The following is a 12,290-nucleotide window of genomic DNA, read 5'->3' on the forward strand; positions in this document are numbered from 1 at the left end:
CAACCGAGTTTCCAAACCAACACACTTGTGAGATGAGGTGAGCAACATCGACAACCAATCTTCAGACCTTTCTTTTACATCATGCTGATATAGATCAAGATATTTATGCTTGGGAACTGAATACGCACATTTAGGTTGTTATAGTAGTATATGGTGACACACAGTCCCTGTGCTCTCTCGCATCTCTGTTAACAAATGTGCGTCTTTGCACATGTCAAAGCGGGTTTGGGCACCAGATCAATGCAGAAATATAAGAGCCGGCGGAGCTTGTTAACTTGTTGCGCGGTGATGCAAGTGTCCTCTTGCGCAAGAGAATGATTCATGAGCTCGTTACTCGCTCTTTTTCTTATATCTGTACATTCAAGGCGTTTGATCGGCGGCTTTAGAATGGACGACAAAGACTCATCTATCGGAACGATATTTATTCTCTACGTGACAAACGGTATGCGCTTTTAGGTTCAGTTGGACCACCGGAGCTATCCAAGAGCACGTGAAAAGAGTTAAAGGTGGATGTTCTTGGGTCCTACATGCATCCGATTCGTACACTTTTATTAGAGTAAAATAAACTTCGTAATCAACTAACCCTGAAGATGTCGGATTCTAACGAAGACGGGGTGTGCGGCGATGGAGCTCCGGACTTCATCCCACCGAGAGCGCTTCGATCAGGCAGGCGGAGTGGAGTCATGCCGCTGGTGGAGCGCGATGAGTCGGCTATCCTGGAGTCGGTCAAAGCAGCACCGAGGCGGAGCAGCATCATTAAGGTAACGGCGGCAAGTATTGCCTTTTTGCACTTGGAATACACGTGTGGGTTGTCAAGTTAATAATCTCACTCGACCCTGTCAGTTAGACATAAAACTAAAATCAGACCATGAATTTAGATTGTGGCATAGTTGCTAATTTATTACTACTTAAACTTCCTTCCTTTAAGTGGTACATTAAATCATTCGACTATACCATGATGATTATTAAGATAGCACGATTCTAACATCCCTTAATAATTAATGATTCCTTAATGATTTATCAGAAATGTTCATTTCATATAATATCCATGTATGACTAAACTTCTAAAGGTGCAAAACCAGATGAACAGATTGGAAATGTAGGCTGGGAGCAGGCTAACAGCTGGAACCCAAAAACATGACATGCATAGTAGTGTAGTTTGGGGGTGTGACAAAATGATTAAACAATCACATTTTCAAAGTGTCTTTAGTTTATCTGTTTCATCTGCCAATGATTTTATATGGTAGCTTTGTATCATATCCAGAAGGTGTGGCCAATGTAATGCCTTATACTTTTATCTGACGATTTGGCAATTATTGGAGTTAATGATTACTAGTCATCGGATATCAGGTAACCTAATCATAGTCATTTGATCTCCTTTATAGTACAAACAAAGTGAAATGAAAAGAGCCAGGGGGCATTTTCCAGAGACTAATTGTTATGATATTTAAATCGCAAGGCCACAGACCCAACGGCTCATCTGAAACAATTCCATTTGCATGGATTCTTGAAGAACTTCCCCTTCGGGTCCATGGGCTAATAATATAAACCGATTGGGAATTTTCAAACAATAGGTTGCACAGTGGGATAAGCTGGGTTGCGCAGTCACAAGGTCGCTGTGGGGAATTATACACCCAAAAAAAGAACAAAGTTTGTTCAGTTATTGACAAGCAATGACATTATCCTTTGTGTTTTGGTATTGCAATTAAACTAGTATTTTATTCATACACTGACTGGGAAAATAAAATAATGTGTATTGTTTCCCCCATTTTTAAAAACATATATTTTGGCTGGTCTAGAGAAAGATTATAACTGTCTAGGTGGGTCCTGAAGTTAAATATTTGGAAACCCTGCTATAGATAATCATTGATCCAGTGTTATGGAGTAAGACAACAACAACTTTAACTCTTTGAAGTGAAGGTCAGCCCATTATCTTTGGGTTTTTAGTGCTTGGCTTTTGGCAAGGACAGGTTACCGGCCAAGTCAGTGGGGCAGTGTTCAAGGGCTATCTCCATCTGAGAGGCCCATGGTTACATGGAGCTGGCTGCTGTGTATGTGTTGATATTTAGACACCTTTTCAACAATATAAAACAAAACGCCAGCTTTCCTTGGCTTCTTTAACCAGCAGTGAACATCTTATTGTAGCTTTGATGGCATGTAGTTGTCGTGGTACGAACTGCATGAGATCTTTCTGCTATGTACAAACTGTAGGAGGTCTTTCTAAAATGGTTTCCTGAAGCTGGGGTTGTTTCATAAAAGCTGGCTTAGCTCAGTGAACAGGAAGTGGAACTGGGTAATTGACAGATGGCAAAGATGATGGTGATGTCAGTGACAGGCACCATCAATGGAGCGGTGAGCAGCATTCATGTGACCCAGAGTTCTTAGTTCTGTTTGTTTCAGATCCAGAATGTGAGTAATGTTCCCTTCTCTGAGCCAATGCATCATTGTTCTCTTTTTGTTGAGAACTGAACCCTCATAATACGGCCGGTAAAACTTGTTCGATATCTAGAAGGCATCAGTGAATGCACAAGAGTTTGAAACTGTAAAGTGCAAATAGAGTTGAATATGCAGCATCCTTGAACCGACAATGACCTAAACTCTCCCTGCCAGATGTACTGTACTGTCCTCCTGTCCTTGACACAGAGAGGATTTCTGAATAAACGTCACAGCAGTGGACTGTATGTAAAATTAAGTGTTGTCCAGGATAAGGATGACATTTCATACTCTGCACAGAGGTGATTTTAAAAATGAACTGATTTGTTCTTACTGTTCTTACACCTTACCTTGGTAAGGCTGTGATCAGGGTGCAAGATGCTGTATTTCTGTTGGCCTGATAACATGGTTAAAGGTCTCAGATTATTAGTTTGGTGATCCAAAGACAATCCGACAGCCGTCTTTCTGTGATTGTCTTGGGAAAATAAGAGGCTACTGTAGATTTTTCAGTGACTGGTTTTGCAGATCGCAGAATAACAAATTGGGGAAGCCCATGTTCACAGTCCTGGAGATCATCTTGTCGCAGTTCACTTGTTTTTTCAGCCTCACGATGAGCACTTCCCATTTAATCAGTGCTGTGTGACCTCCGCTCGGTGTTCTATATCCATCACAGTGTTCCACAAAATCTCTCCCTCTCATTTCCCCTTATTTGCTGTAATTCAAGATAGTCTCTCATTTCCTGTTCTTTCTGCTCTGACATTTTCTGTCCTTCTTTTTACTCCCTTTCTCCCATTTGTCTTTTGCCTTCTCTGTCCCTTCCTGGCACTCTTGTGCTAACATACACAACAGTTATGTTCCTAGTCAGCTGAATAGGGAAACAGCATTGTACGTTAGTTTAGGTGCACTCCCATGTGTTTCAAAAAAGGGCATCTTAGTTGATGCGATATCTTTTTAGGATTGTCAAATGATTCAATGTGATTAATCGTATCCAGAATAAAAGTTTGTCTTCACATGTGTTTGTGTAGTGTGCTTATTATTGTATTATTTTTAAACACAAACACGTATAGATATTTAGGAAACATTTACATACTTTAAATTATATGTAATATTATATGTACTGTACGTTTATTCATTTTGGATTTGATAGTTTTCTTAAGTATATGCATGTATGTGTATGATTTTATTAAGACAAAATGAATATTTTTATTTGGATGTGAATAATCATGATTATTGATGCTTTTTAATATCAAAATCTACTGTTATATATAAATAAATAAAAATAACAAAGATCACATTATGCGTGTTGCGTCTTTTAATGTTAAAAAATACATTGGCAAACTTTATTGGAATGAATTTAAACACGAGCCTACTCTCCAGAGTGCTATTTGTGTGGCAGGAGGCAGTGAATAGTTCACTCAGGTTTGGCTCACTCATTTGTTTACGTTTCATGACGAAAAATAACAAACCTCAATCTACGCATGTCATTTTTGTCAAAGCAGAATTGAACCAGCTGATTTTTATCGTAAGATTAAACACTGCAACCGGGGAAACCCTTAGGCCACCCTTCTTTGATCCATTAAACCCTTTTGTTTGCTGAATTCGTCATTTGCCATACTTTAAACTGTCTCTCTAAAAGTAAACGCTATTCTGGAGCGCTCTGCCATGCTCTGTTCTGGACAGTGATTGTTAAGAAAGTGTCTGGCTTCTGGTCAAGAACAAAGATAATGGAGCTGCTATAACACTGAGTGTGTGACTGGGTTTGTTACGTGAGTATCTGTGTGTGTTTGCCCGTGATTTGAAGGCAGACTGAGGTCTCTGTCCTCTAGTGTCAACCAGCTACTGGTGCCACAATCCACTGAATGATGTTATCCTAAGATACATGCACTGGGGCCTTGCTTGTGATGATGGGTCATGTTGTGTGTGTATGTTTATTATTCAGGTTTTAAAAAAGTTAATTGGTATCTAATTTAATATTATGCCTACTTTATAGATTGAGCTAACATTATTTTGGCTAAAAGCCCCCAAATTATCATAATTGACAGATTTTTGCAGCAGACAAGCCAAACATTGAATAGAAATCAGACAATGGGGTTTATATGTCAATATGTTGTTACCTTCCGGTGTTTTTGGTTATAATATGTGACCCTGGATCACAAAACCAGTCTTAAGTAGCATGGGAACATTTTTAGTAAAAGACAAAAATACATTGTGAGGGTCAAAATTATCGATTTTTCTTTTATGCCAAAAATCGTTAGGGTATTATGTAAAGATCATGTTCCATAAAAATATTTTGTAAATTTCCTACCTTAAATATATAAAAACTTTATTTTGTAAATGGATGGCTTGCCACAGTGGCTCTGTTTAACAAACTCAAATCAATTTTCTCAATATTTAGATTTTTTTGAACTCTCAGATTCAGTTTTAAACGGTTGTATCTCAACCATATATTGTCATATTCTAATAACTCATACATCGATAGAAAGCTTATTTATTCAGATTATGTAAAAATCTCAGTTTTGAAAAATTGACCTATAAGACTGGTTTTGTTGTCCAGGGTCACATATAACAATTTGTTTCATATTAAATTTGTAATAACATTAATTTATATTTAATTCTTTATTAGTTGTATCAAATTACAATAAGGCTACTCAAAAGTTATAGATTCTTTGTGGAGGTCTACCGGAAGTTAAGTTTGGGCCACATAATGTTTATTTATGTTGTTGCTGCCGCTCTTCTATACATTGTTTGTTGTAATGAACATTACTCTTTTTTTAATCTGTTTTTTTGTATGTCAATCTGAATAATGTAGAGTAGTTCATGCGGGACTCATTCATTAATCGCATTAGTTTTTTTTACTTTTTTACAATTAGCCACACTACATTAAGTTCCCCCAATATTTGTGTTATGTCAGTTTATATCTTTATGGTCTGTCAATCTGCATGGAAATATAGATGCACCACTTAGTGGTCACCACTAAAGATATTTTATGGCTTTCTGTGTGTCAGGGGAAGTATACACATTCCTTTTTGAGCAGATGCAAATTTTGACATTTTCATAGCTCTCTTCCTGTGTGTATTTCAGAGAAAGTTCCTCTGTTTCCTAGTACCTCAGGCCTGCCTGCATCCTTGAGACTTTTGTCTCATTAACATCATTTTTTCTTGGCACGTGGTTTTCTGTGCCAGCATATAACCGGATGTCAATTTTGCCTTGTTTAGCCGCTCTCAAGGCTTGTGAATAAATGCAAACTACCGCCAAACTGTTTTTTACTGACAAAATGCTTTTTTTACAGAAAGCGCTGGAGACTATTGTACAGTTCGGAACATAATTTCTCAACCTTTCAGATGCTAATCCTTTTGTTGAAGGAACATTTCACGGCAATCATCACCCGTTGATGTGGAGACTGATGGAATGCAGAGAAGTTGAAGCAGAGAAATTGAAAGCATAGGGGAAGAAGGAAGATTGCAGATAGAGCGATGTCTGCCTATAACTTCCTGTTTAGTAACACCTAACCCGCAGCCAATGTTGGCGTTGTCTGGTGAACATATTTAATCACTAATGATCACCTACTTAGTTCAGAAAGCATACATTGAGAACAAAATAAAACCGTGTTCATAACAGGCAAGTACAGTATAGGGTGGATTACGGATGTACTTACTGTACATAGTCAAAGTATGACATACTGCAGATACTGTAAATTATACAGAGAGCAGCCGAGACTAGGGGAAGTAGTGCAAGCATGGTCGGTGACAGGAAGTACAGTATAACAATCTTTTGATAGCTTGAAGATATCAGCACGCCGAATGAGAAATGGTTGGTTGGTTTGGTAGATTTGGGCTTGTTGATGGTGTACCTCAGGGTGGAGCTCTACGGGTCAAATTAGAACTGCACCTCCCGGTAGACCACAGCCCAGAGGGTTGTGGCCTTTGGTTGTAAGAGATATTTGTGTAGTGTTGAATGTTTAGGGCACATTCCGACGCATTTAAAAACACTCTCTTACATGATAAATAAATATCAGTAGGTTCTACACTTTGTGAAGTTGCATCTTGGATGAAGTCAATTTTGCAATTCTGTTGTTCCAGCCTGCGGTTTGTCAAAGAGGTTTCCTAGCTGTCAGAGGGACAGCCGGACGGGCACGGCCAGAGCCGAGAAGCAAATGGGAGACAAATATTTTGAGGCTTATCAAATATGTGCAATGTTGTGCCATGACTGGTATGAGTGCCATCCTGGGATGGGCATTGGGCAACTTATGTCAATATTAGATTTCAATATGAGATTTTTTTTAAAGGTTTACACTGTTTAGAAAGAGATGTAAATGTAGTCAGAGTAATGAGTCTAGTCAATCTAAGCTAAAAGCTTATTTTGCTTTTTCCTACTGGATAGACCTTTAAGTTGTAGAAATAATTTCTAACTGAAAACAAGACAGAAGTCTGCTATAAAAATCTGTAAACTTAAAGGGAATGATTAAATATGCCAACGAAAATCTAATAAAAGTTGTTTCGTACTTGAATAAAACCAATTTTGTGCCTACAATCTTTGTACAAGTTAACTAGGTTTGTGCTCAAGAATAAAAAGGGCAGTTCAGCAAGAATGTGAATTTGGGATTGCAATGACTTCATTCCAACTCGCCATGGAAATCACAGGCGCGCAGTTGGGCTACCATGGCAACCGGTGGGCCTGAGACAATCCACCTCAGTGTTCATTGACATGCAGAAAATGGGTTTGTAGCCTGGGGTGTGGTCACGTCTGTGACAGCCGAGGTCCACTTAACATGTTCTTGCTTCTTATTTTGTGAACAGCCTTGCGTGGTTTCTCTAAAATGTCTCTTTGGAAGAATTACAGGGAACACGTCGAGTTTGGGCAATCAGCGAAACTGTCCTCTTCCTGCGAATGAAAGCAGACGGAGAGATTCTCCACGCACAAACATAGAGTTCCTACTTTAAATACTCACTCATACCTTCAGTCTCAGATAAAAGTGGGCTTTTGCTCTTCTGACAGCCTGTTTGAGTGGTGCAAAGAAGGCGTGTGATGAGAGGTGATTCCTGGACGCCGTGTCGGTGACAGGATTACACATCTAATCGTCTTCTCATCCACTGAGCCTCTCAGAGCAGACACTGCTCATGGCCGACATGAGGAAGACATGAGTGTTTGATGGAACGTTATAGGTTAAAACACCTGTGACATGCTGTCGATTACCGCAACAAATTTCTTAGCTGAAATTTCTTTGCTGTCAATATCATTAAGTTTATATTGTTTCCAAAACTGGCTGCATGGTTTAAAGACGCATCTTTTATGTTTTTGTTTGGTTGGTTTAGTTTATGCAATCTAGGGATTCCCTAACCATGCAAACTGATAAAACAATCGGAATACAGATAGAAAACATGATGGCAACTACTTGCGTTGAATCTGGAGTATGGTCATAACGCTCTACGTATCTCTCTGTCTTAAATGCTATCCATCTCTTTCCAAACTCATCCAGCTCAAAACCTCAGTAATAAGCCTGTTTTGAATCAGTCCTCGTATCCAAAACAAAACTGTGTTGACTGTTATATCTGATTAACCATAATGCCACGATTCTCATGCATGTCTGATTTTGGCATGAGGTTTGAACTGGCTCTTTGTTATTTTCGCTGTTTTGGCTGACGTTCGTTAATAAAAAATCTCTCTGTCTCAATTACTGATGCTTGGCAGACACAGAGTAGGCATTTTCTTTTGCTTCACTGAGATTAAAAGTGCAAATGACCCTGTGATCTTTGACTCTTAAAAGAGCCAGGTTGGGCAGTTTCCATAGTAATAAATAGAAAATATTGACTTTTCGGGCATTTTCTGTCTCTTTATTCGAGACTTGCTGTCTGTGGTGTCTCTACAGTCTTATCTTCATCTCTACACATTCTGTGCTGTCCAAGAAGACTCCTGTGAGAGCTGCTGTTTAACACGTTACAAAGTGCTGTTGCCAATACTACAGACTTCCCTCTTTTCTTCTCACTTTCTGCCTGATTTCTCTGTGAGTCTTTAATCTGCTCCCTCTTGGATCATTGTTTTTGGATAGACCTATGAAGCCGCACTTAGCTATCCTGACTTAACCTGACTATTGTGATTCACATGCAAGCAGTTCTAGACCAAACTAAGCTGCTGTAAGTACATCTGAATGACATTTAAGTGCAAATGCTGCTTCTGAATTCTGAATATAGGCTATTTCATTGATTTAAAGGGATACTTCACCCAAAAATGACAGTTCTGTCATGAATTACTCACCCTCTTGTTGTTCTGAATCTGTAGCTTTGTTTGCTTGAACTCAGAGAAAGATACTTGGAAGAATGCTTGAAACCAAACAGTTCTTGTTCACCATTGACTACCATAGTAGGAAAAATGGGAAAGGTAGTCAAAAGTGCCCCAGAACGGTTTGCTTTCCTACAGTCTTCAAAATATATTCTTTTGTGTTCAGGAAATTTACAAACCAATTTTTCAGAAGTTGCGAAAAGATAGCCAATCAGGTTAGAGCTTTCCAGATTTAGAAACGGCTGCCAATTCTGTGTGCATGAGACTGTCAAGTGTAGATGGTATAAAGGGTGTGGGGTGGTGTAGACAAGCAGACATAAAAAGCATGATAATAAACAAAGGGCTGGTCAGTCAGGTTTTTTCTGCATGTTATTTGCACCATCAGTACCTTTGTCCAGATATCCTTCTACCTCAGTTTTTCTACAACACAACCTGTACCTGGTTCCACGTTGCTATGTCTATCTATATTTAGTGTTCTATATCTATATTTAGTATATGTAGTATTGTTATGTTGGTTTGTTGTCTTTTTTAAAGAAAACGCAAGCGCTTTCCTGTGGCTCAGTGGTTAGAGCATGGCATTAGCAACACCAAGTTCATGGTTTCGATCCCAGGGGATTGCACGTAGTCAGAAAAAAACAAGTCGCTTTGGATAAAAGCATCTGCCAAATGCATAAATGTAAATGTAAATGCATTGAATGTGGGCCATGTTGGAGGCCTGATGATAGGAAATGGTTTCTGTGTTTTTGTAGTCTCCTGAAGCTTAGACAAAACATATGCCCAACAGATCTCAAAAGATGTCCCCTTTCTTTGTTGTTTGTTTGTATCCAAAAGTGTATGCTCACAATATATAGCCATTTTCTTATTTTGAATTAAAGATCGGGTAACACACTCAGTTTCTGCCAATCTCATATTGATCTTGAGTACCAATACCGGAGCATTGAATATCTTTGAAGACTATTTAGTTTTAACAAATTTATTAAAGAGAGATACAGCTGTACGATTATTTCTGGAAAAACACAAGGTGCTGTAAGCAGGCCGTGGGACAGAACTACAGCATGAGCATACAATTATGCGCGTACTGTACGCGCTGACTGCCAACAAAACACAGACATATGACTTAGTTTCACCTACCGTGTTAAGTTCATGTCCTGCATCTTTTAGCACTGGGACAGCGCCATCTATCAGTTTCAAATGATCTCCAAATCCATCATTATATATCCCCTGTTTATAACATCCATTACTGAAATGCCGTGAACAAACAGACACCGCTAAACTGCACTATTGCCAGAGTAACAAGCTGCAGCACATCAATCTTGACACAGTGCAGACAATCTTGATGGTAAGCGGGTTTCGCTTGTCCGATGGGCTCTTTTTTTTGCCGTGCCATGCTTTTCCAGGAGACTTGCCCAATACAACTTTATTAAAAGTCATTATTTGGCACCTGGAATTGAATTCCGAGGAGTTTGGGGAATTTTTAATTTCCTAACACTGCTTAATCCAAAAGCTTTGTGTAGACCACTGATCACCCAGAATAAAGTTCACTGCGTGAAAAGTAAATCAAGATACCCCTGCTTTGGCGTGCCGTGAACAGACTGATGTGAAGTTTGACTTAAAAAATAAAAGTGGCAGTTTTCATCATGTAGATTGCACCCTCCCTCGGTGAAACAGATGATACAAACACACATACAAACAGAGACGCAAAGCAAAATCCACATCCACCAAATGCACAGCAAAAATGCAGCAAAACAAAAACAGCCGTGGGTCTACATTTAAACACAACCAGAAACTAATTAAACTAATGAGTGTTTTAGTAGAGTAATAAGATATCTCAAGAGAAGTCTCTGTAGTGCTGTGGGTTTGCTGCTGGCATTTAGTGTTTATTTGGATTTTTCTTAATCCTCTTTGAAATCAGTGTTGGGACCGTAGGGGTCCGTACCCCCTGACAACCACTGTTCCCCCTCAGCCAAAATGTTAGATTCGATCAATCTATGTGTACAATACAAATGCACATGTACATCGACGTTCCTGTTCTTTTCTGTTATTGAAAATGACTTTTATTTCGGTCATTTTGATAACCCAAAGCTGTTTTTCCAGCAGAATTTTGTGTGTTTTGTCTGATTGCTGAAACTGCGAATGGAAAGTGTTTCTTTGTTTTATCATTTACTATGTTTTTTTATCAATTTCTCCCATGTCCAATTTTGGTCAGAAGTAGGGGCTTCGTATCAGCCGACCTGTAAAAAACAAGGCCTGCTTTACCTTTTACCTGCATTCCACTGATCTCAAATCAGATTAACATTACAGCTTCTCAAATCTCTAAACTTGAGAATTTAAGCAACTGTAAAGCGACATTTGTCTAACTAATAACCACTAACTAGATGTCTCATCTGCATCCCTGATATTTCAGGTATTTCCATGACCCCCTACTTACACATCTCTTTGTTTCTATGGTTACCCGGTGTGTCAGTCATCATCTATGTTTCTTTGAAAGAGTATCCTCCTTGTATCTATGGTTACCCCTCCTATCAGTCAACCGCTTACTGTGAGCCTTCACGCAGGGGTAGAATTGCCGGAAGAGCTCGGGGTAAAAGGAGGCCAGGTGGTTATGTTGGCTGTGGCACTGTGTCTTTTCCTGATGGATCTGGTGTGAAGTTTCACGTACATGCACGTTTCACCTGTAACCATAGAGATACTTATAAAGTACATGGGGTCCAGTCTATTATTGAAGCAGCAAGCTTTGTAGTATTAAAATGACATTTATTTGATTATTACCATGCTAATGATATGTGTTTGACTAAAAAAACTTCAGTTTTGTGAATGTATTCAATATATACAGAAACTTTTTTTTTTTAATGCGATTTAGGAGAGTGTCTGCTTTGATATCAGTCAGTGGCAGTATTTTTCTTCTTCCAGTTCCATCTCAGTCTCTTTCTCTCGGTATCCCATGATGGCGGCATATCATAAACATTTCAGTCACACTTAGTCACAGTGCAGGCTGATTTATTAAGTATTTCTCTGTGTCCGCCTGCTCTCTAATCGTTCCTCTCCATCTTAGTCTCTGCCTGTCACTATCTCATTTAATGTGGCTGCAGACCCGCTATCTGTCTCCTTCCCTCCACCTCCCCTTGCCCACGCGACCCCTCCTTCTTCCTGATACCCTTTTATATCCGCCTCATGCTTCCGTTGAAAACTGTTTGTCACCGTTAATAGTTCCCCTTAAACTTACAAAAAAGCACAAATCAAGTAATGAATAAATGTCTTGCTTACAGGCTTACAGGTTTGTAGTAAAAGGAAAGTAAATTAATTTTTAACATTTTGAAATGAAGTATTTAAATTTCTAGATCAAATTGACCTTTAACTACAAATGAGTCTGTGTTATCCTGTCAATCATTTCTGTATCGCATACACTTGTCACCTCATCCCCATGTGCCGTTTCCATTCTGCCATTTCCACAGCTGTTTTTCCCAGTTTTACATTTACATTTATGCACTTGGCAGACGCTTTTATTCAAAGCAACTTACATTGCATTATCCTATACATTTATACATACGTATGTGCAATCCCCTGGGATTGAACCCACAACC

The 12,290-nt window shown here is 39.0% G+C and overlaps 1 protein-coding gene across 1 annotated transcript in view; it reads left to right on the forward strand.

Moving 5' to 3' along the window:
• Window positions 1-12,290, forward strand: part of plcl1 (phospholipase C like 1) — a 51,046-nt gene continuing 38,756 nt past the window's right edge. The window contains exon 1 of the mRNA XM_056754886.1: window positions 1-761. Coding sequence (XP_056610864.1) covers window positions 591-761 — 171 coding nt within the window. The 5' untranslated portion in view covers window positions 1-590. The remainder of the gene's footprint in view (window positions 762-12,290) is intronic.

This window comes from Triplophysa dalaica, chromosome 8 (genome assembly GCF_015846415.1).
Source record: "Triplophysa dalaica isolate WHDGS20190420 chromosome 8, ASM1584641v1, whole genome shotgun sequence".
Classification (NCBI taxonomy): domain Eukaryota; kingdom Metazoa; phylum Chordata; class Actinopteri; order Cypriniformes; family Nemacheilidae; genus Triplophysa; species Triplophysa dalaica.